Source organism: Pezoporus wallicus, unplaced genomic scaffold (assembly GCF_028554395.1).
Source record: "Pezoporus wallicus isolate ANWC-B61680 ecotype Strahan unplaced genomic scaffold, APGP_CSIRO_Pwel_v1 scaffold_7383, whole genome shotgun sequence".
NCBI lineage: Eukaryota > Metazoa > Chordata > Aves > Psittaciformes > Psittacidae > Pezoporus > Pezoporus wallicus.
Window position 1 is genome coordinate 1,186,214 of NW_026636323.1, and position 25,774 is coordinate 1,211,987.

At 37.1% G+C, this 25,774-nt stretch overlaps 1 protein-coding gene across 3 annotated transcripts in view; it reads right to left on the bottom strand.

The window, feature by feature from the left end:
* The window catches only part of FREM2 (FRAS1 related extracellular matrix 2), a 121,006-nt gene that overhangs the window by 30,898 nt on the left and 64,334 nt on the right, over positions 1–25,774 (bottom strand). For all 3 annotated transcript variants that reach the window (XM_057399986.1, XM_057399987.1, XM_057399988.1), the window contains exons 4-11: positions 24,488–24,718; positions 21,745–21,870; positions 20,560–20,811; positions 4,876–5,025; positions 3,315–3,524; positions 2,870–3,067; positions 2,063–2,227; positions 1,803–1,985 (exon numbers count right to left, since the gene is read on the bottom strand). In XM_057399986.1, the coding sequence (XP_057255969.1) occupies positions 1,803–1,985; positions 2,063–2,227; positions 2,870–3,067; positions 3,315–3,524; positions 4,876–5,025; positions 20,560–20,811; positions 21,745–21,870; positions 24,488–24,718 (1,515 nt within the window). The remainder of the gene's footprint in view (positions 1–1,802; positions 1,986–2,062; positions 2,228–2,869; positions 3,068–3,314; positions 3,525–4,875; positions 5,026–20,559; positions 20,812–21,744; positions 21,871–24,487; positions 24,719–25,774) is intronic.

Below are 25,774 nucleotides of genomic sequence, written 5' to 3' on the forward strand. Positions count from 1 at the left end.
GTTAAACCTCATGAGGTTGGCATCAGCCCACCTCACAAGTGTGTCAAGGTCCCTCTGGATGGCATTCCTTCCCTCCAGCGCATCAACCGAACCACACAGCTTGGTGTCATCGGCAAACTTGCTGACGGTGCACTCAATCCCACTGTCCATGTCAGCGATGAAGATGTTGAACAAGACCGGTCCCAACACCGATCCCTGAGGGACACCACTTGTTACTGGTCTCCAGCCGGACATTGAGCCATTGACCACAACTCTTTGCGTCCGGCCATCCAGCCAGATCTTTATCCACTGAGTGGTCCACCTATCAAATTGATGTCTCTCCAATTTAGAGACAAGGACGTCATGTGGGACGGTGTTGAACGCTTTGGGGGCCTACATTGTCCCTACTCTGTTTTTTATCTGCTATGTTTTATCCGCTATGTTTTATCTGCTCTGCTCTTGTGAGAACTCACTTGGAGTATTGTGTGCAGTTCTGGTGTCCTCAACATAAAAAGGACATGGAACTGTTGGAACAAGTCCAGAGGAGGGCCATGAGGATGATCGGGGACTGGAACACCTCCTGTATGAAGACAGGCTGAGAAAGTTGGGGCTGTTCAGCCTGGAGAAGAGAAGGCTGCATGGAGACCTCAGAGCAGCTTTCCGGTATCTGAAGGGGTCCTATGGGGATGCAGGGGAGGGACTCTTCATTAGAGACTGCAATGACAGGACAAGGGGTAATGGGTTAAAACTTAAAAAGGGGAAGTTTAGCTTGGATATAAGAAGGAAATTCCTTCCTGTTAGGGTGGTGAGGCACTGGAATGGGTTGCCCAGGGAGGTTGTGAATGCTCCATCCCTGGCAGTGTTCAAGACCAGGCTGGACGAGGCCTTGGGTGATATGATTTAGTGTAAGGTGTCCCTGCCCACGGCAGGGGGGTTGGAACTAGATGATCTTAAGGTCCTTTCCAACCCTAATTATTCTATGATTCTATGTACCTATGTACCTATAGTATCCCTTCCTGTTATCTTTAACATCCGTAGCCAAGTTTAATTCTAACTGGGCCTTAGCTTTCCTAACTTGGTCCCTAGCTTCCTGGACAGCATCCCTGTATTCTTTCCAGGAAGAAATAGTTTATCCAAGACTGAAAACACTCCAGCAATTAATGATTAATCTTAAAAGACACATTAGTATCATGTATCACCACAAATTTCATATGAAAAAAATTCACAGTTCTACAAACTCAGTCATTTACTGAACCATTTGGGTGGGCTATTTAATGGAAAGAAGTTTATCAGCTAAGAAATTTCTCATTCTGTTACACAATTTTTCTCCGCATTCATTAGTAGTAAGAAGCAGCATGTAGTGAACTGCAGATATATAAAGAAAAATTATTATGAAAGTAGAAAAATAAAAAGAAATAAACATTAATTCCTACAGAAAGCAAAAGCCATTTGCTTAATGAACTGCTTGAGAAACAACTACACAATCATATCCTATGAGCGGATGCTTCTACAGAGTAATGGTGTTACATTTTGCAATGGCACTCACACATTTCTTCCACAGTTACTTGAGCTGCAGATGTTTTCAAAGGAGCCACAATTCTTTTGTAAATATCTTCACTGATATCTAGTATACAAAGAGGAATTTGGCATGGTGTACCACATGGGATAATGCCCATACTGAATTTGTATGGCAAAACGGATGTAGTTGCAAAGTATTCTATTCATAGTTATTTCATCTTTCAGATATTTTGTTATAGTCATGAATATATAGTCATAGAATAAAAGCAAATGGTAGGATGTTAAAATCATCTGAATGATCCTACCTTCTGATATAGGGTGATAGTCTTCTCCAGAAGTAGCAGATCCATCCTTTGTGTGAACTCTTACAACAGAAACCTTTGAAGTGTCTCCCAGACGAAGCACTGGGATTTTTACAACTGCTACTTGCCTTGTGTCCTTTGGTTCACTCACACTAAATTTGGTCTCACCAAACTTAATAATAGCCTCTGTAAGTAGAAGAAAAATGTTTTTAGAGTGCACAAACAGACTTCCAGAAGCCAGTAATAACAAAATAAATTCTTACTGTCTGCATCATCCTGAATCTTTATCAGCGTCTCATTTTGTTCACCAATAGAGGCACCAAAGGAAGAATCACTTCTTGGAGTGCCAAGAACCAAACGTAGTTCTTCCTCTTCTTCATGGAAAGTATCATCCACAAGCACCAATGTGCAAGGCTTCTCAGTTTCACCTGCAATAATTCTGAAGGTAATATCATGCAGAACCTAGCTGTTCTTTGCTCTATTACAGCACTTCTCTCCAAACTCAAGGAACCACAGGCTGCTTCTGCTGGTGAAAGCATCTACCTTGACATTGTATAAGTTAATGAGTAATAACAATAGTGAAAGCAGAATTTGTAATCATTACCTTTTCACTGAAACTCATTGAAGTGGAATCCCCCATTTTGGGACTTTTCTAAGACAAGTTTCTATTTCAGTGTGAGTTAAATGTATTTACCAGAAATCTGCTTAACAAAGAGCAGAGCTTCTGAAGTTTCTTTTTTGACAGCAGGTTGTGCTTCTGATATTGTGTTACGGTGAGCCTGCTTTTGCTACCAAAAAGATCCTGGCACTCAGGCTGAATCTATATGAAGATATGTCCCTTTGGTTCCTATTGGTTATCCCTCTAGGTCAGACGTGAAGCAAAAAGAGACATCATTTTTGTGCACTCTGCCCACTGTATATGGAAAAGGCTTGGTTTTCCAGAGTGGTCCTTTTGCCACGACTTTACAAGAAGACACAATTAAAACAAAACAAAACAAACAGACAGAGCAAAGCAAAATGAAACAAAACATGGTAGACAAAAGGCTTCTAAAATCAGACCAAAAGCTTACCAGGAAGGAATGTGATGATGGAACTGTCAGTATTAGGACGTTCTTCAAAGTCCATCATTACTTGAGCTGAGCCTTGCCTTGTATAGCATCTCACAGTGGATGTGTATCGGATGTCCCCACTCCTATATATCATGGCAGAAATCTGTCCATCATTTTCATTGCCTATATATACAGATTCTTTAAACTGCATCTTAGGTACTGGGCAGAAAAACATGAAAAAGCATGTGTAAAGTACAATTGAAAAAGTTATATCTCCCTGCTACTATTTCAAATTTAGGTAAACCACAGCGCATTAGATATATAATATAAACAGGTAGACAACAAATTACATAACACATCAACTGTAGCTGAAACATGTAGACTCACTGGCTTCAGTGTGATTCAAACGGATAAGTGCTATCCCCTGCATAAATGTGAAAAGGTAAAAAAAAAAAAGATTACTCACAGTCAGACACTGAGTCATTAATGAAGATGGTGGCCTTGCTGGGTTCTCCAAGGGCAGCATTCATGGGCATCCTTAGCACAAGCTCAAACTTCTCAGTTCCTTCTAACACTGGCTGTCCAAGGTCATCCAGAATTACCACACGAAATGTCTGCATATTGACTCCAGGGGAAAAATCCAAATTACGACTGATGCCTACATAATCTACTCCAGCTACCAACAGAAGAAAGGTAAACCATATCAAATTAATAAACAGAATTACATGTAACGAAAAATAAAAATACCTATCATTAGGCAGTCAATTGTAGGTGAATGTATTTTTTTAAATAATATTGACCATCCGTAAGTTGGACTATAGAATACAACAAGTCGATATTAAGCTACTTTTTGTATAGTGATTCAAGTCACAAAATGGGGCTGATTCTGTTCTGTTGTAAACCAACAGTTATTCCAGTAAAACTAATAAAATGTGTCTTAAGTAAGAAATTAAAGCAAGCAAAAAGCTTTGGAGATGAAGCAAAGTCTTTTGGAAAGAAATTTAATATTGCTCTGTAACAAAGGTAGAAGTTTTGAGACTAATGTAAAAAGGCAAGGAGAAAAAGCCAGTGAGCTGATTGTGAGGAAGAACTCCTATTTAGAGGAGTTGTGTAAACCAGAATGAATGGAAACCAAAAGAAATAAATTCTGCTCAGACCATGTCAGGTGAGATCTGGCAACTTAATGTTAAAGACAGACTCATCTGGCATCTGGGTTTGGTTTGCTCTTATGTTCGTTGTTATTGTTGTTGGTTGGTTATTTGCTATTTAAACCAAAGCAAGCTAATCCATAACAAACCAGTGAGAAGAAAGCTAACAAAACAAGATACCACCTAAACCTGACACTTCATCTTGGAACCAAAGCATTAAAGGTATCTAGAAATTTAGTAAAGGATTAGGACTTAATGTTTGGGGGGGGGGGGGGGGGGGGGGTTGGAGGAATAAGGAGCAGAACTGTTAAAACAAAGCTTTGGGGGACACAGTTTCATTGAAACTGAAATTGAAATAAGGTTTGGAATTCTGTGAATTTGCCAAGGCTAAAGGCCATCATCAGAAAAGCACTTGCCTAGAGTTCCTGCTTCTTCTACACCTCAGAGCTTAGCCTCTAAAGCAGGATGTCAGGACTGGCAGCCCAGCACAGCACTGTGTAAGACCAAGAACCAGGCTCATGGCTTTACAGGCAGCCAGCCATGTCAGAGCTTTCAGGCTGTGGCCAACAGACTAGAGCGCCCAAGAGCTGTGCCATTCCCAGTTTTGAATACTAGAAGTCCTAGCACAATGAATTAAGATTTTTACTATAAGGAAATATATTCTCCCCCCCCCATTTCTCTTAGTGCTCTACTTCACAATTGTTCCTACTAACTTAGAGAGAAATTCCATAACTACTTAATTTGTTCTAAAAAGAAAGATCTGCTAAAAGCAAGACACATATAAATTTCGTCTTATGTAGGTGAATCTGTATCAAGAACAAATATACCAGCATTTGTTGTTGAGGGGTATTATGAAGCTAAAGCAAAACAGTAACTTACCCTCTGCAGTTACTGGTTCAGATTTGCAAGACCTCACTGTAACAGAGGCAGCTTTAGACAGATCAGTTCCAGTCCTCCAGACATTTACCTCAATATAGCCAGCACTCTCATCAACGTAATATTCATCATTTCCAAAGTAGAATACTGGTTCTGGTGAGAGAAGAATAATGTCCATAAATGTTTCTTTATCATACATAGACAGTAACAAGAGAGCATAAAATACACACTAGACAATGGAGAGAGTTTCACACTTTTCAGTAAGTGAAATAAAGCTTTTTTTTTAGGTTTAGATTTTTTCCTAGGTATTTTTGGTTTCTTGTCAAGTATTGGTTTGCCTGTGTTGGGACAGCTGTTGTTACACAAGCGCTGTGCTCCTTTTCTTGCCTCCCAGAGTTTCAACTTTGTGTGTCAGCAGAGGTATGAATCTGTGTGCACAATCAAATGTGTTATCTCATTAAACTTATTTGAGCTGAGTACTGTGCACAAGCCAGAAAATTCCTTGCATTTTTCATTTTGGTGCAAACAGATAAAGGTGAATATAGATAATGAAATCTTAACTTGAATGTTCTCATAGATCACTGCTGGTAAAACCAGACTGGAACATGATACATAACTGGAGCTGCTTTTGGAATTTTTTTCTAGCTAACCAAAGTGGCAAATACTTCATTTTAGTTCCCCCACATCTAGCATTTAAAACAAAATCAATCTTATTTCATGTAAACTGGAATATGAATAGTCTCTTACGTTAATATTTAAGTTCCACAGTCTATAAGAACAGCAAAAAGCAAAGGAGGTTAAGTGTTATCTCACTCAACAGACATATTGTTTATCCTCATTTTTACCTCCATTTTCCAGTTTTTCTACCCACAGCAATTTCACAAAGAAACTGGGCTTAAAAACATAGCCCAGTTTCATCCTGCATGTATATCAGCTTTCCTTTCCTAGTGCTTCGACTCCTGTTTCTAACATATGAGAGTAAGCACACACGGTCAGTGCCTCAGTATTTCCCACTGAGCATCATGAATCTTACCTGCTTTCCCCAATACTTGGGATGTAATTTGAACACCTACACAAATTCTCTTTGTATTTCATCACAATTTTCTTATGTTGCCTAGTAAGAATTTATTATAATCATGAGGTTACAATACCACAAATGTGCTTGAAAATACCAGCCCAACTTAAGTTGACAAAGATCATAGCAGTCAATCAGCGTTCTATCAGTGGCACTAGGAATGTTTCCCCTTCATCAATAGATAAAAAGAAAAGAAAAAGAAATAATTCAAAGAAAATTACTGGAAAAGATTATGGTTCTACAGATCTGTGCCTAGCACACAGAACAGGTACAAAATACCTAAAGAAGGAGACATAAATGCTTTATAATGATAAGTAATTTCCATAATTCAGTCAAATTTACTGTATATTTTTTGTATGTTGCAAAGCCCATGGCTTCTATTACAATGGAACAAAAGTTCTGGAATTGAAGAACCTGCTTTGGACTACAACTGAGCTCAATAAAGCCAAATATTGCGAAGAGATAGTATTTTGAAGGTTTTGGAGGGACTTGTAGGATAACCAGACAGACAAAATACCTATGTTTTTCTGAAGTATTTGAGAACAATCTGACTGACTACACAGTGCATGGCAACAATCTCCTCTGTGGAGATAGCTTATTAATTTTGATAGAAAAAATAACAATGTAAAATAGGAATTTAAAACTAACCAGAAGTAATATAATGTAGTTACTCAGTTATTAGTAAGCCAAAACTTCATCTGAGAAACTATCAGTTAATAAGTATTTTGGAATTATACTTAAAAGTTAAATTGGAAGATTTGGAGAAAAGATTTTTCTCTTCTGCTTCCAAGATATTTCCTGTATTTCACAATTGACAAAATAAAAAATTGAAACCCAAGCAAAAACATCTCTTAATATCCTACATCAGTGAAACAAATGCACCTGATTATCTTCTTACTTGCTAAAACTAATATCATGGAGTGTTACAAATTGACATAACTGAATACATTTAGTGAAAAATAGTGCAGATTCATAGATCTGCTTGAGCATTATCAAGTTCATCAACCTTAGCAGGATGAAAGACAAACTTGGCAATGTGTAACTTTGGTAGATAAGGTTTTCATTGCAAATTTATTTATTTTATTTAGTCATCATTATGTGTATGTAAGTGTGTGTCTGTTTGTGTGCACAGGTAGACACACATCAGTCTCATATTATTTGCCTATAGTGAGTGGGTTGTCAATAGTTGTGTTTATATTTGGGACTCTTATCTGAAATTTTTTTAACAGGTGAATAGGATACTCTCTCCAGACCTTTTTGTATAACTATTATTAACTTTGATGAAAGGATACTGCAGAACTGGATATTAGATCTGCAAAGAAATGTCACATTTCAGACATACAATGATCCTCTAAAATTCTCAAAGTCTCACCCAGCCTTTAGGGTTTAAAAATACAGAATGCCTATAAGACCAAATGGTTATGAATGTGCCAACAGTTAGATAAAGGCAGTTAAAAATATTATCAAATCTAACACATGTAATTTCTTGAACAAGTATTCTTAAAATTTAGCACACTTTCCCAAGTCTACCTTGTTCTTATAATTCTGTTCTCTTTATATTGATGTCCCAATATTTCTGGAAATAGATCTGGACTTGGCTGCACCACATTTGAAGCACTTAAGTGAGAGATACTCACAATCACAGCCTGCTTGCTCTCAGTTTGCAAGGGCAAATGTAGGCCACTCCAGGAGGTTTTCCAGCATAATGAGCATACAGAAGGAGAGGTGGAATAGCTCACTCATTGCAGTGAGAAAAACCTGAGGACATCTGACTCACTGACTACACACAGAACTTAGATGATCTGCCTTAAACCAGATGGAAGATAAAGAAAATGTTGTTCGTTTCTTGTAGTGTTATCTTAATGCTTGGTTTACTGCTGCTGGAGAAGAATCCTTATGCACTGTTTTTCCTGTAGTCACAGCCAAACAAAAAAGCCTAAACCCTCAGTTACAGTTGCCTAGTATTCGAGAGTAAGTTTTTCACACTTTTTGAGGCATGTACCATCAATGAAAGACACATTCTACATGATTACCCATCCTAGGAAACAAATCCTTACAAATGTTTTGCAAGTTCATTTCCTGTAAGCTGTGTTAGTAGCTCCCCAGGGGAAGTAGCAAAGCCAAGCCACTAACAGGGAAAGCATTGTCTTTCTCAGGTCATAGCTGGAAAACACTCTGCTCAATGACTGCGGGCTCACTTACAGCAGATCTTTAATCTAGTAATCACTCTGAAGAGAGACTACTGCAAATTTAATGGTTCCTTTTACAGAAATAAGAGAAAGGTTTTTTTAGAGTTTTTTTATTCAGACCCACAGATTTCACTGGCATGAAGTTACAATAATCAGCGGAGAAAGGTTAGGAGCTTTAGTTCCAGGTTTCTTGGCACAGAAATTAAAGTTTGTCTTGCCTTTGTACTTACACAGTCAGGTGAATATCAACTACAGCACTAGTCAGTCATCAAGCAGGAAAAAAAACACACCCCTTATGCAGTTAGAAATAGGTCTATTTTGGAATGTACATCAGAAAATAAATGAGATAGCACAAAGTTGTTTATTTCCAAGGAGATTTTGTTTTCAAAATTATATCTGTAGTCTACTTTAGAGGGACACAGCAAACAAGTAAGTTGGTTGTAAGATATGCAAGGGGCACAATCAGCTTGGGCTGCTAGTGCAAGTAATACGTAAGGCAGGATAGTTAGGACAAACACAAAAGAACAGACCCTTCTGTGTTGAAACCCTGATAAGCCTTAATACTAAAGTGATTTTCAGTGATAAATGCTTCCAGTGAGAGATACATACATATACGTATATATTCTCAGGAATAGAGAAATAATAGAAGAAAACAGACCTGTCAGTCTGACATTTAGATAATGGAAGTAGGAGAAGCAGTCATTACAACCAGACTCATCATGATTGATCTTTTCCTAGGGGTGTCAAACTGTTTATTCCTAAAAGATTTGTCTTCCTTCTTTCCATGCACAGTACAAAAAAGGCTATGATGTGAACATTTTGGTAATGCAGAGGGTGCAAAACAATGCTTTGTAAGCCTACTAGCCTGTTCTGGTAAAGTCTAGACATGCTAGTGCAATGCTGAGACCAAAATAATAAGCCCTTATGGTTGACATGGCTACTTAGCTTGTACATAACAAACACAGCAGATTTACTCTGAACCTCACCTGGCTCATACCCACACAATGCATACATCCCTACACAATGCTTACTTGCATCTCACTATCACAATTAGCATTAAATGACTGAGCTGCTGAGTCTATAACACAAGAGACTTGACCTTTCCATATGTGAAGTGGGTGAGATATAAATAGGGCAGTTAAAAACAAGAGAAGGAATGGACATTTCCTATTTAATAGCAGTAAAGGTCAACTTCTGTATGTTCTCTCATATATACTTGTTAATGGGAGCAAAAGAAAGGCTCAGAAAAATCGTCCATTACAAAAACATGTATTATGATATTGTCAAAGAGGACTTTAACATATGAAACCAGGTAGCACCACTCGACAGCTATTTATACATACCTGAAGCTATGTAAGCAACTAAGCTTGGCATTTAATTTGCCAAGTCATTTATTTTTGCTGAATGCTGTAGAAGCAGGGGTCAAGATTTCAGTCAGAGCTCAGTTTTTGAGCAGGTACTATTGTGGAAATGCCAATAGCTTTTTATTTGATGTGGTTGAAACAGATTACTTTTCAAATCCATATGTTGTAATCTTAACAGCTTTCACCATCTTAGCACTGTTGCCAGAACTTTTGCAAACAAAAAGTAAATTCATCTCAGAATCGAAATTGTTAGTTGCAGCCAAATTGCCACACACATTATCTCAAGCAAATAATGTACGTATTTCCATTTGTCTCAACTGCTCATTTCTGTCTACCAACTTATAATGATTTTTTTAAAGTATACAGCAAACGTAACACATGAAAGGACAGACTCAAACTAATGCAACCATTACCAAACCCAGCTCTATTATGTAAGAAAAACATGCTTTTTTTTTTTTTTTTTTTACCCTACAGAGGAAATCCTGTACATTGACTGGACTGTTCAGCACTAAATTACTCTCATTTTATGCCATTTAACCCCATAATATCAGTAGAGTAACACAGCGTGAATCGAGATCAATAACTGCTATGAAATTTACTTTGATTAATTTAAGAAACATAATAATTCAGTATAGACCTCTACATTTTAACTTGTCTTTTCTAGTAAAGTGCATCCATGCTTTAGTTTCTCTATGCACAGTACCATCACAAGGGCCTGGCATTCACATCTAACGTCTCTGCTACATGACTAATTAAAACTCAAATATGAGCAAAGTAGCACAATAAAGGAGGTAGACTACAGCCTTAGCTGCAAGACTGAGGATGGCAGTAAGATGGCTACAGTGATTCCACATCTCTGGTCACCTACTCTTCCTGTCAGCCCCGTCTTTGCTGCAGGGAGAGCCTGCAGCATGCTTTGCAGCCTGAAGAACTGAGCTAATTCTGATTTTATCTAATGACAGGTTGCAGTTCATAATGGTTCAGTATTAACTAGACGAGCTACAGAGTAAGCCTGAAACATGGACAGTAAAGACATCTGAGTATATGAAGTCATGCTGTAGCTCAACTTGTTCGTGTGGCTTTAAAGATTAATTTTTCAACATTTAACTTATGCACAAGCTGGTAATGAACAGTCTTAAGCTGTCTTACAGCTATAACTGGCATTTCAGGAAAAAGGCTGATGTATAAGGTTGACTATTATTAAGTGACGTTCACTCGGAAGCAATCCATTTACCTTTTTGGTTGGTTGAAAAATATTGTTACCTTTCCAAAATACAAAATTCCTATATATGGGAAATAACATATATGTGAAAATATTTATTAGTAGAAGTCGTATTGTTTTGATCCTGGCACACACCCTCAAAATATAACCTACAGACAACTGGGACTATCACAGGTATCAGAGGAGCTTTTCCTGTGCTCAGAGTCTGAGGACAGGGCCAAAAGATTTTTCCTGAAACAGGAACATCAAGCTCCAACCACTTGCCCAAACTATTCCATAATATAGATAACTGCCTCATTTACCAATGTCAATAGACATATAAAGGCCAATAGCTGAAGAAACAAACACTTTGGAATTTAAGGACACACCCACATGTGATAGTTTTGCCTGCAGCAAACATCTGACTTTCACATATCATTTTCCTCCTGGCAAGACCTCTCACATGGTCTTCTACATGTTCTAGTTTTATAAAGAATTAGATTATTTTTGTGGAAGAGGCCCAGGAAATACATCACTAACAAATTCTCAATGCACTGATGAAACAGAGGCAGGCAGATAAACAGGGAAGCTTGTCAGCAGTATTTAAATATACCACACGAAAGGTATTACACAAGGTATCTCACAAGGAGGCCAAGTGTGAAGGAGCTCACAGTTAGTGATTCATACATGAGATAACAAATGAAGAATCCTACAAACAGAAATGGTGTGAGAAGCTGAGCAGCATTTTAGAAATTAGGCTACATAAAGATATAGCATGTAGTCATTCCTAAATGTGTTTTTCACATTTTAACTGAGTAATTAGTTCACTACTGGGCATTGCAGAAAAATCACTCTGTAGAAAAGATCTGAGTGTAACAAGTATATTTGCAAAACCAGGCTTTCCAAGAAAAGTATTTTCATTTTTCTCTTCCAAATCATGTTCCTCACACCTACACTCATATCAAAAAACACAACCACAAAATTGCAATAGCATATTCTACGAATCTTTTCTTTATAATACCTTGTAACATTATCCACTTCAATCATGACCTTGAGCTCTAAAATTTTAAAGCCCAAAGTCATAGTTATGACAATTATGTTTTCTCCCCAGCTGAGGTTTCCATTGGTTGCCAATTAGTATTAGTAGGGTTTCTGAATGATAAACAAGCATTTTGTTGTTTGGCAATGAAAGCTGATAGGAAGATGGCAAAAAAATTGTCAAGTCTCAAAAGCAAAGACAAAAATCCTGGACCTTAATAAAAGTAAACACATGTTGAAAATGGGTGAAATCCTTATGCGTTGAAAGTAATTAGACTTCATTAGGTTTGCACTGGCCCACCCTCAAACCTGACAAGTCTCTCTGAATGGCTTCCCTTCCCTTGAGCCTATCAAATGTACCACTCATCTTGGTGTCATCATCCAGGTTGCTGAGGGTGCACTAAATCCCACTATATCACTGATAAAAGTATTAAGTAGTATTGGTACCAGTAGAGACACTTGAGGAACACTACCCATTAGTGGTTCCTGTTTGCACATTGAAATATTGCATATGAATATTTGTATGTGGCCATAGAGCTAATTTCTCATCCATCTAATGGTCCATCCACCAACCCCATACCTCTCCAGTTTAGAGGTAAGAATGTTGGGGGTACTCTATCAAAGGCCTTGACGAAGTCTAGGTAGATGACATCTGTAGCACCTCCTATGCCCATTGATGCAGTCACTCCATGATTTGCCCTTGATGAAGCCATGTTGGCTGTCTCTAATCACGTCCCTGTCTTCCATCTACATGTCTTCTAGAAGGACACATTCCACTATCTTACCAGGCACAGAGGTAAGGCTGTTAAATTAATTTTAACCAAATGAATTAAAAATATGAATTTTTCCAAAGCAAAAATTGTGTTTGGTTTCATTGAAGAAGAAATAAAGAAGGGAGGCGCTATTCTTGTAACTATTATTACGACAAATATTGCATAAAGAGGAATAGCATAATCAAGAAATGTAAAATACTTTATTTTGCAGGCAGCCTTTAGTATTTGCATATAATTTCTGGCACAGCCTGTACAACAAAGAAAATTATGATTCTGCCCATTCTTGTGGAGTTATTAAATCTGTCTTCTGTCTATATGTATACACAGACTTTTTTGAATTGGAGAAAGACACTGCCCCAATTCTGACTTTACATTTTTGCACTTTTACTATTCAGTCACAAGTCTGCCTAATTGGCAGAAAGAATTTTTTACAGGCTTTTGTGCTCACATACAATGAGAACATGTTTAGCTCACTGAGGCCTGAGAAGAAAAATATACAAGAGAACTTCCAAGCTCCCTTTAGAGGAGCCAATGCTGAAGATGGGACTCAGCAGAGAAGAAAGAACAGAAGTGAAAATAGCTCCACAGCCAGATTTACCAGACCAAAAAAACAGAGCTCTAATAAAAGAAAATATGCTCTGCTGTATGTTAAAATTTCTTGAATTCTCTCTTTTGGACTTCTGACCCTATTCACATGGGAGGGAAGAGTAAAGCGTTTCTTGACAAACAGTAATGTGAGACAATAACTGAGTTAATCCTTTGAGGGGTTAGACATTCAAAAGGAGAATCAATGTCATTAAAAATCAGTGGGGTACAGTGGTTACTCTGTTGCTCAGTATCTTTTGGGTGTTCAAAGACAGACAATCAAAATGGCAAGTCTCAGTATATGGAGCTTCAGAGGAAACAATATGATCTGAAGAAACATTAGGAAAATGGAATGCACCAAGATGTCCTACCAACTTGATTACCCAAATACTAAACACACAAAGCACTCACTTGGTCATTAAATTCACTCCCTACAATCACAAGCAACAAAAACAAATGATAAATTTAGAATGGTTCGCTAGGCATTCATTACACTTTCAAAGAGTTTATAACAAAAATAAGATCTGCAGTACAAAGACCAGAGCCATAAAAAATACAACATGCTGCAGGAATAGAGGAGAGAAGAAGATGTTCATTGTACTCAAGTGATCTGTCATAAAATAATGATCCATTAAGGTTTGGAAAAAAAAAAAATCAGTAGACATAAGAACACCATTTCATTTAACTCATTCTAGGTCTAACAGAAAGGATCCATTTTCTGCAGTTCATGTAATTTTGCACCTACGGCTTATCAACTATTTTGGTTATTTTGAGTACAAAACTCAAAAGCTGTTTCCCATATTTCAACACTTTTCCAGAAATACTGCTGTAATTCATAAAGAAATGTAACAATGCGTATTTAAGGTAACCATTTAAGAATCTGCAGTAGTGAAGGCTTAGAGGTATGCTGTTCCAGCAGCTGAGGTAAAAGAGCCATTTGAAGTAGATGGACCAAGTACTGTCTAGAGGTCATGATCTGTCCTCCTTACCTATCAAAGGAGCCTAGATCTATGACAGACTAGATCTATAGGCTGGACTATATACCTAGATATGAAGCAGCTAAGTGAAGATTAATCCAACGTGTGTAGTATACATATATATATATATATACATAAATATATACAAATAATGTGTGAATGTGTACCTGCAGACACACACATATAATAAACTGTCAGCGACAGATAATGCTAGAAGAGCAAATTATAAATGCACCTGGTTGCCTCTGTAGAATGTCCTACTGTAAGATATGACATCATTGATTTATTTTTGTGATAGACAGCAAACTGGGACTGTCCAAAATCTTTAAGGCTATCACCATCAATTGAATGTTTTTCACTCTTTTGAGCTGGTGGTAATAAGAAACTAAAAACAAAGAAAACTGGGAGTATAACGTGTCATAAATTGACTGTTCTCCACTTTTTCCCTTGACTAGTTACCACAGACTGGGGAAAAGAGAGGGATCACAAAGATTTTGCCTACTGAAAAGACAAAAGAAGACAAAAAGAGCACAGAAGTGTCAGAGGCATCAGACCCACAGGCACTGTAAAAAAAGAAAAGGGAGAAAGTAGTTAAAGATGGTTGCACAGAGGAAAAAAGAGCAACTAGTTAGTTATTTTTGTCATCTCCAGAGAATGGTGAGGGATACTTGGCCAAATCATGACTCCAGTCTGTAATACAGACATGCTCTGCCTATAGTGTTCAGGTTGTAACTAAAACTGGACAGACATATCAGCAGATATTAACTACCAAGATCAACAAATGACCCATTCAGTTTAAGGTTATGTCATACCTATTTTCAAAAAGAAAAAGACACATTTGATTGCATTTGATCAGGGGACTGGAGCACCTCCCGTATGAAGACAGGCTGAGGAAGTAGGGGCTGTTCAGCCTGGAGAGGAGAAGGATGCGTGGAGACCTCAGAGCACCCTTCCAGTATCTGAAGGGGGCCTACAGGGATGCTGAAGAGGGACTCTTCATTAGAGACAGTAGTGATAGGACAAGGGGTAACGGGTTAAAACTTAAACATGGGAAGTTTAGATTGGATATAAGAAGGAAATTCTTTCCTGTTAGGGTGGTGAGGCACTGGAATGGGTTGCCCAGGGAGGTTGTGAATGCTCCATCCCTGGCAGTGTTCAAGACCAGGTTGGACGAGGCCTTGGGTGGTATGATTTAGCGTAAGGTGTCCCTGCCCATGGCACGGGGTTTGAAACTAGATGATCTTAAGGTCCTTTCCAACTCTAACTATTCTATGATTCTATGATTGCTTGCCTCAGAGGCCGTGGAAATAAGGAGATTTCAGATACCCTTGTGAGATAAGGATGTCCCTCTGACAAACTGTGTTACTAATTGAATATTTAATTATCATCAGATCAAAATTTGGCTCAGTATACACGCTGAAAGTTAGCTGACACTGTATGCCTGCTGGAAGACAATGCAAAGCACAAATTTATAATGTAGCATTGCAGTGCTGACTTTCTGCCTCTTTTCAGGTGATTGATAAAAATGTCTTTACTACTCCAAGCAAGCTCGACAAGTGCTAGTGGCTACTTGTTTCCAGAAAACGGTCTAAGAATTTCCAAAGTTTAACTGATGGTAGGGGGAGTGACAGCAAGTGTTTTTAAGAAATCTCCAGAAGACTCAAGAACTGATCTGTTCAGTTTGACCTCTATATTGGCTTTCTGCATTAACCATGATCATACCATCATCCAGTTTCCTCAGCTGTAAAATATTCCCCAACAGCGTTAACCTCTCTCATGTCGATGATACAACTGATCTATTGAGTTGAGCAGTTATAAAGAAAATGGTAAGCAAACATCTGACATAAAGCTGAATCCTTTGATTTCCCAGCCTTGACGTAGAAATGTCAAGAAGAAGTCATCCCTGCTTGCCCATTTAACCTGAATGAAGTGGAACAAACGTATGTAATGTACTTCATGCTGTGAACAGCATGAGGCTTCAACAATTCCACTAAGGCGACTGTTTGTCAGCCTGGCTGTAAGGCTGTGTGCTCTCATAGCAACGCTAAATACAGTAGCATGGAATTAAAATCACATGTGAAGACAAGCACTGACAAAAAACTTGAAGCAAACAAAATAATTGTAAGCATTCTCTTAGCTGAAAACTTTCAGGTCTGCATGCCTCACACCTCTTCGCTTCTTTAAAATTTACCTACAACACAAAACAGAGTAAGTAAAATAAAGTCCAAACCAGCAGCCCAAAACATTTGACTACCAGAGGGCAGAGTTTTGACTGCAAGCCTTGTTGCAAGGACTGAAGTATTTGTATCAGACTTGTCGCAGACAACACAGCAACACTCTTCCTGTTGGAACTAAATTACAGGCTCCTCACTCCCCAGTGAATACTAAGTTTGATCTTATTTTTTTCTCTCTCTCTATGGAAGTGGTCCCAGAGTCACAGCTTCGGTTGGAAAAACATAGATCAGCTTCCAGGCTGATCTTGCTCATTTGCTAAGTACGTGGGGATTAAGGCATTTCCATGGAAGACTGGGGTCTGAGTGTTTTCAGGGTCTGAGACTAAACTCCAGCACTCCCCTCTCCGAGGGGAATGAAAAGTGCACAGCAACCTTATCTATCTTTCCCTAGATGCATAATATTGATCTTTCATGTAAAGGGCCTCCTCCAAATGAACTTTATGCTGAACTCTCTACACAGGATATGTATGTCCTGAGCCAATCAACTGACCTCAAATTCTTCAGGGATTTTGGTTCATCCCCCAAATCCTTGCAATACATGAAGACAAGTAGTTCAGCCCACCAATTTTGACTAGATTTATTAACACATATTCACATTTGTATGGAAAACGGTTGAGGTTTTTTGTTTAGTTTCGGATTTTGTCTTGAATTATCTAAATACCTATTGAAGCACTCTTCAGCATTCGTTTCTATAGATTCCAAGAATATTTTTTTAGATTTTTCTTTAGAAATCATAATTATTTTATGAAGCAGGAATAGCTATGTATCTCTTTGGTGTTTAATGGTGTTTCATAGTAGGAGCTGTTTTAACAAAGTATCAGAAAAAAATTCCTTCCTTCATGCCCAGTCTTACAGTGCTTACAACTTTAGGTTGAATGGCAAATTAAATTTCTAAGGGAAGGTTCATATCTGCTGTCAGAAATCAACGTATTCAGATGCAGCAGGTACCCACAGTGATTGATCTCAACAGTTTAGATACTCTTTCTAGGATGGGATGTCTAAATGCATAGATAGCTAATATCAAGTGAGATTGCTGCCACTCAAAAAAGTGAATTTGCATAGGGCTTTCAGCTAAATGCTTTCCTTCCAGTGATTCATGGTTTGCAACTATAACCTTGGACTCCAACAGATCTATATTTTCATTTTTTACTGCTTAAACTGTAGTGACACGTGTAAATTTAAATTTCATGCAAAATTTCATTTGCTGAGTATTTCATTACCTTAATAATTTTATTCCTTTTTATTTGTCTCCAACTTCAGGACCTTTCTAAATTAAAAGATGTCCCAACAGCAGCAATGATTTTAAAATCACGTTTCACAATACATAAATATACCTGTGCATATTCTATCTACTGTGATTTTTATTTTTTTTTTCAGATTTTGCTTTGGCAGCACAGTACAACTGTATAATCCCCAGTTAAAGTATTCAGCTGCCACGAATTTCTTTAATATACTCTGGTTCACTAGAAAGGTGAGCACACCTCTTTTACATTTTTGTTTATTGTCATGATTGTATAGCAACTCAGCTATTTTAATTAGACCCTAAGGGCCTTCTCTAGAAATAAAAGAACAAGAAAAGGCTTTGATGATAGGTACTGAAGGTGAATGTTTCCTAATTAACTTGCCTCGAATGCCAGAGGAGATAAGGTAAAGGTGCTAGTGCTGACTTGACTTCCGTAGGAAAGATCTCATGCAGTATTATTAAACTTTGACCTTTGCTGTTTGTATCTTTTGATCTTAAGAAGTCAATGCATAATGTTAATCCAGTCACAGTATTTGGAGAAATAACAATATATGACATGCTCTATGACATTCATCCAAAGAAACATTGGTAGGTAGAAGATGAATTTAAACGAACAATGAGAAAAATGTATCAGTAGATGTGAAATAAAGAGGCTAAAGTGGAAAACAGAATTTAGTATGCTAACATTATTATAGCTCATAGACTATTATATATATGGTAAAACTTTTAGCTACCTCTATCTTAGGCATTTTCTCAATTATATTTTATTGTTAAAAGCTAAAGAAATGGTTTTTATTTCACATAGCATACTGTTTTAATTTATTAAAATTTGCTGCAAACAATAATAACCAAAGCCACTTAAAATCCCCTGCTTATGTATGTAGACTTTCAATTGTGATTGCCAGGGTGTTAAATTGCTCCCGTGTTAACAGAAATATGTGTGTATACACGCAATCTGAAGTAAGCATATGTACATATGTGTGTGAATACATAGATAAATATGTAAGGTACAGCTTATAATTTATCTACTCTGTATTACAGCTTTTTGCAAATTATAAGCATGTGCTAGAAAACCTGACTAGCAAGTGAATTGTCACTAAGTTTTTGAACATTCTGGACTTTATTGTGGGAGTACTTACACTGATATAGAAAGCAAAAAAGGTATTTCTGTCACACCATTTCAAAGATGGCATATGCAATATTTGGGTGCAAAAAGACAAGTGAGTGTTTATAAAAAATGATCCAAACCTATCTTTCAATATCCAAAATACTGTTTACTCTTACCAGCAAATGTAGATGTTTCATTTCCTATCTGGTGAAAATGTTCTACCCTAATGTCTCAAACACTTCCCTAGCTTTTTTTAATAAATCCCTTAATATTATTATTTGTGTTAAATAGTTCCTGTTTAAAAGTTTGTAGCATTGAGGCAAGTTGTGCTTATAAATGCAGGAAATTAGACTTAAAACTGGATGGTGGTATACAAACCAAATTACTTCTCATGTTTTCTAATAGCAGGTTAAAATAAAAGAGATTTCTTCTTAACTTCCCTAATATATTGTAGGAGTTTCATAAATTGTTAAATTCTACACTATATTGCGATTGGTTAACTTTCTTAATTTTTAATTCAGTGTCATTGTACAGCTACTCTCCCAATATTCTATGCTTTGCTGTCTACAGACTGTAAAGTTAATGAATTCATCAAAATTATTCAAAAAATAAAATTGTTGCAAAAAACCTACACAAATAAACCTGCATTTGCTATCACAGCAAAGTCAGATAAACATATTTCAGCTTTCATTCGATATATGATCTATTACTTTGCAAGAAGTATTATTTCAAACTGTTGTATCACTAATGTTATATGACTACTCAAATGCTCTACAGAGAAAACAAAGTCACCTCTGTCACTGGATTACACATGAGACATTTCAGGCAGACTGAGTAATTAGGTTGCAATCAGGTGGGTGTCAACTTCCTGCCTTTAAGAGCCACCTTTTATATCCTTAACTAGGGAGAAATCCTGTGCTGATAATAATCTATCTTGGCATCAGACTTTCAAAGAGTACTGTGCTATGTAATTCCTCACATCAGTCTTTAGGAAACATGACAGTGTCACAATAGATGGCTTATGGCCTCGTAGAAAGGACTGAAATAGCTTATCAGTATTCCTTTCACAGAATTTACACTTGAGCTGTCAGCCACCAAATTCCCTGTATAAAGGAGGGAAATTGTACCAGGAAACCTTTTTGCTACCACTCCTAGAAAAAGACTTGCCACACCAATGCTAAGGACACTGAAGGAGAAGCTTGAGGTCACAACAATATTTACAAGTATTTTCAAATACATGGTGATAACAATGGTGCTAACAGTTGCTGATTCTACTCTTCCTTAGTCATAGACCTCTCTCTAATCACCACCAGAAATGCCCGTTTCAGTGCAATATATATCAACACTATTGACCACTCAAACAAAGGACATCCTTCTGTTAGCATGCCCTAAGGTGATTTCTAAAGCAACATCTTTTGGTTATTTGCTTCATTAAAAAGACAAAGGAGGCATATATGGACACTTCTAGACAAAAGGAATATAGCTTGCCTGCTAGCAGCTGCTAGATGGTTTCTGGTCCATCAGGAACTGTAATATGGCCCTTATGAGCATAATGTAATGGGCCTCAAGGCTTTGTGGACACCACCTCAGAATCACACATACTAAGGTGACTGTACAGGGTGACATATTGGATTATACCTGTTAACCATGATAGAATGGAAAGGTGCATCTCCTCACTCTCAATCACTGCTCATGTGATTTTCTGAAACCATAAAATACCAATGCTAAATACTTTAAAAATCCACACAGCTTTCCAGTACTACTTTCAAATCTCAAGATGGAAGTAGCATGCACTTTAACCACCAGGAAGAAGTGCAAAAAAACAGTTTCTATGTGCTGATGTGAATGCAGTGTTATTTGTCCAGAACTGGGAATATCACTCAATTACATGATGTCTTACCATCATCCTTGTCAGGTACAATGGTAATTCGAGTGCTTGGGAATTCTGTACCGATTCTTCCACCCATTGGCATGCTCAGCATAACATCAAAGGTCTCAGCCTCTTCATACAAGGAATCATCTATAATAACAATCCGACACATTTTTTCTCGTTCGTCTTTGTCAAAACGCAGAATGCTGTTGTGATCCTCGGGCCTGGATATGTAGTCAGAGTAAGACAGTACAGAGGTTGGGGCAGTGCCAGTTGCTGTTCCTGTGGCATAAAAGGAAAACAGTCACTATACATACTGTGATATATATTCTAATGATCCCCTCACAGAAGCTGAATTTTATTTTCATTATTATCTTTTAATTTCTATTTACTTTTAGGTGAAAGATGGGCTGAAATCTCTGAACAGGTTTTATTTCTGAGGCCTCTGGACAAACTAGTTCTGCATCTGATGCAATGCAAGCACATGGCTCCTCAAATTCATTTGCAGGTTTTAAGTCAGAAGAAATATTGTAGTCTACCACAAGAGACACAAGCTGACAGAGGAGACCCTGTGAGAGTTACAAGTTAACTCCTTTAGTATAATTTATTCACTGAATATTCAGTGGACCAGAAATGAATTAAAACAGATAGAATTTGATGAAAAAAAAAAAATTCTTATTCCAGATCATCTCTCCAAAAATGTTTCTTCATGTCTCCACATGAAAAATTATAATAACAGCAGGGGTGTAGAGAACCCATGCCCTGTGTGAATATAATTAATAGGAGACTGAAAGATAGAGAAAGGAGAAGTATGCCAATTAAGCAATATTATTTTATACCAATTTCTTCCATATATAAACAAGTAAAGGATATCCTAGGCAATCACTGCAGTGCTTTCAGTTCCCACCACTCTCAGATACATCGGGCTGCATATAAAAATTTGCAAAACCATAAAGAACACAGATCCTCTTCACCTACTAATAAATGGCAGAAATTTGGAACATGATAATTTTTCAGCTTATTCAGTAATACTCTAAGACTGATTGCATTGATGAATACATTTCCAGTTGCGACTGAAGATATTTAGGTGAAAAATGTAATGAACAGTTATAAACAAATCTATTATGCAATAGATAGTGCAATTCTTTTTGCTTTTCTGCCTGTTTTCCATTTTTTACTTTTTTTTTTTTTTTCTCCTACAGTAAATTCTGTTACCTTGTAGTGTGTAGCAGATAACCATCAGTTCCTGGCTCACGTCTCCACTTCTTCTGACTGGAATAAATAATTCACCAACGTCTTCTTTAATAGTATAGGTGGACTGAGGAAGAAAGACTGTTGATTCTGTAAAGAACAGACACATCTGTTTACATAGATTTATGGCCTCATAAAGTCACCTGTAAATTAGCCAGAAGCATTTTAGCATAATCTAAAGTGCAACAAATAACTCATATTTACCATCAACGGGGATAAATTTTAAGAAAAATATGGAGGGTGAGAGACGTAGAGTTTCTTAGTCTTTCAGAATTGAAAATCAGATCATTAGGTCTGAATTCAGAAGTACTCGCTAAGCAGTCTCTGACATAACCAATTAACTTATCTAGGGGTAATGGCGCAAGACATTGTTTGAAGAAATCTTCCACAAAGGGCTATATTTTTATTATTTCCATGGTATTTCACTATTAACTTTTAATAACAGAAGCATCGATAGCATAGCTCACACACAAGCAGCAGTTCTGAAAAGTTGCTGTTTAACTTATGCTATCAAGCTCACAGTAAAAATCATTTGGTATTGAGGGGACGCAAGACTGAGCGTTTGCTATCTCACTTTGACTTGGGCATTTGATTCAAGTTGGTTTCATGTCTACATTCCTGTTTTACTCAAAGGCGACATAGCCAATACAGTCAGTGAAGTCTGGAGAGCAATCTCACCCTAAAAGGTATTGGACCAAAACATGTCAGATCTTCTTTTTCAAGGAAACAACCCCACTAAAATGCATTTTAAACTCATTTATTATTTTATACTCATATAAATAGATTACTGAATTCTATGTTGTTACTGGAATTCAGGTTCAGCTTTGTTCTTGTCCTCTCAAAACCTCAAGAACAAAAGGTGGTTATGCATACAAGAACCTTTAGTTTCATTAATATGACTGCAATCCAAACAGGATATAATTCTGTAAAATATTAAATGAAGTGGTACCAGCTGACAGCACAAAGCAAATAATTTCATTATTGCAGAATACTTAGGCAAAAATGTTCTGAAAATTGCCAGGTGACTTCTTTGAAAACATGTTCCATGTTTGATTTCTCCAACTGGAAAATACTACTAGCGTGATTTAAGGTAAAAGCTTGCCTTAAAAATGCTGTAATTCAGGTTTGATAAAATCTATACACATTCACTATTCCAGGAAATAAAAAAAAAAAAATGCGAAAAGCAGCAAATCGCTACCTTGTTTTAAAGTAAACCAAAAGGTAACACTAAAGCCCCCAAATTTACTCCTTTTATTTCTCCATTTAGAATTAGTTTGACAAAATTAAAAACTCTATCCTTGAAGTAAAATGCAGGAATCTGATTTGTTCTTTTTCCTGTCTCTCTTATAATTATCCAACTAGGAGTAAAATGACACTATAAAAGTTTAACAGATCTTATGAACAGCATAAAAGATCAGGGGAGAATGATCTAGACCATCTCAGCTAGTGCAAGAAAACACACCTTTATGCAAGCTATTTTTGGAATAAAACATTAACTAATGTCCCATACACTGAGGGGCTGGTACAGCTTTTCAAGCAAACTCACTATTTTGGTGCTAAGACTTCACCATTAAAATCAATTAATTTTAAAATCATTTTCACTGGAAGCAGAATAAAACTTTTGATGGTTCCTCTTTAGCTGGCATCTGACCTTCTCATTACCTGCACTTTAAAAGATTATCAGGAAACCCAATCCTTCCTCTCAGAGTTCTTTCTCTGTTTTTCCTGTAGATATTCCTTGATTTGCAGTTGTGCACTGATTTTCTCCTATGCAATCCACTTTATGAATAATTACTAAAAATTATCTTAATGTAAAATATAGAAAAAAAATTGTTTGCATTAAGACAACTCAGATGATTATCTCGAATTGTGCTATCTCACTGATCATACAAAAATAGATTTAACACATTTTCAAGTAATTTCCATATCTCAGTGACTAAATATGGATGTCTGACAATTTTCCTGCAGTCCTCTTCAAATGTTAATTAGGGAAGGCTATTTAAAACAATCTGTTACTGTCACTCAGTATGTGAAAGACTCCTTAAGGATAGTTTGGTGTGACCATGGCCCAAGAGTTCAAGTGTCTGGATGCAGTTAAAAAATAACGCAACCAGAGCACATTCTAGTTTCTTTCTTCAATTTTTTTTCTCCTTCTTTTTAATAAGCTATTTTTTTTCATTTACATTTAAACATAATTTTATTTTTTTCTTGGTAGTTTGTGATGTCCTTGGTCTAGTGAACCCTTACTGAGCTTCTCAGCTTAAGACCTAACAGACACAACTAGTTTGCTCCAAGACCCAGACTTGTTGGTACCAATCAGCCTGTATTTTCTGTACCATCCTCTCCCACATGAATTATCATGGCAAATTAAATCAAATCAAACACCTATGCAGATACACTCTGTTTGCAAACACACTGAACTGAAAACCTGTTAAACCTAAAATGAAGACAAAACTAGACAAGCAACAAACTAGAGATAATATAGGAAAAATGTAGGTATTTCATTAAAGAATGCTACCTTAGTCATACAGTCATGAATCACTTAAAGTGGTAGAGGACAAACAACTACCCAATGCCCAAGTCTGTCTTCAGAAATAATCTAAGGAAAGGTAAGCTTTACTATCCAATGTTACTCACAGCATTTGCTCAGCAGCTTGCCTTTTGGTATATGCCCATATTGGCAGTACAGTTCTGGAAAGGTTCTTACCATCTCCTGGGTCAATAATTTCCACCGTGGATACAGCAGGAAATTCCAGAACTGCCATGACAGGCTCAGAAAGAACAATTTGGAAGGATTCAGACTGTTCATGTTCACCATCACTCAAAATCCGTACTCGCCATGTAGCTAAGGTTTGGCCAGGATTAAACTGCACCTGTCTCTGAGCTTTTCCTCTGAAGTCTCTATCTTTCTTGGCAGTGCCATCTTTGGTGCTAATACCTGACAAAAAAAAAAACAAAACAAAAAACAAACAAACAAAAAGAATTCAGGTAATTAAAAGCATCACTTGCAATTTTTCTCTCATTATGTCATCTTTAAAAAAAAGACTTTTTAGAAAAATATACTTTCCACAACCTGAGAGTGTTCAAGCCAGCTCTGTTACTCTTGACCAATTTTATACTGGTGTCACACATAGAGGTGAAAGTACATTAATTAACATTATGAAATACAGTTTGGACAGAATTAGTCAAAGCAAAACTAAATACTAGGAAACCTTTATATTCTCAGAGGTCACAGTCAAGTTTCCATTTCTCTGTAATTCAAGAATGGATTCAGTTCAAGAAAGGCAAACAGATTTCCCCCCTCTTTAACATTCTGGGTTCTCTTCTGTTCCAGAACATCTAAATAACATGCTGCCTGAAACCCTCAAAAATATTTATTTCTCTTAGAAGAAAATAAAAAAACACCTGAAAAGTTCAGCCTTCAAATGGTAAGGAAAACATAAAGACATGAAGGGGTAAAACATACAGAATAAGATGAAAGATGAACCAATCTGAACGAGTGTGGTCATTCCCACTACAGTAATCATTGTTTTAAATTGTTATCCACTTATTTCAGTGTTTGAGTAATGACAGTCACTAAACTCAAGTCAAGCTGAAACTGCAACGTCATGGGAAAAAATCCATGACATACAGCACAGGCCTTGTAACCTGGTACCTAGGCTGCCCGAAAACGGCTTTTTACTGGCATTTGCCTCACAATTTCAGGCTGTCTGACAGCCCCTGATGGAAATTAGAGAGTCCTTCAAAACCATCTACACCTCATGCATTTGGCCTCTGTTTGAACAGCTCTGAGGTTTTCAGAAAAAACATAAAGTTCCCCCTTCTCTGACTGTTTCTTCTAACTGTATTTTTTAGTGTATTAAAATGTATTGCCTTTCCTTACAAACCTTGACTTTCTTGTTTCCTGCTTGGGCCTCCTCCTAAGTCATAGCCAACATTTTACGTAACCTACAACCCTTCAGCCACTTTGGTGCTGCACATGGACCAGAAAGGC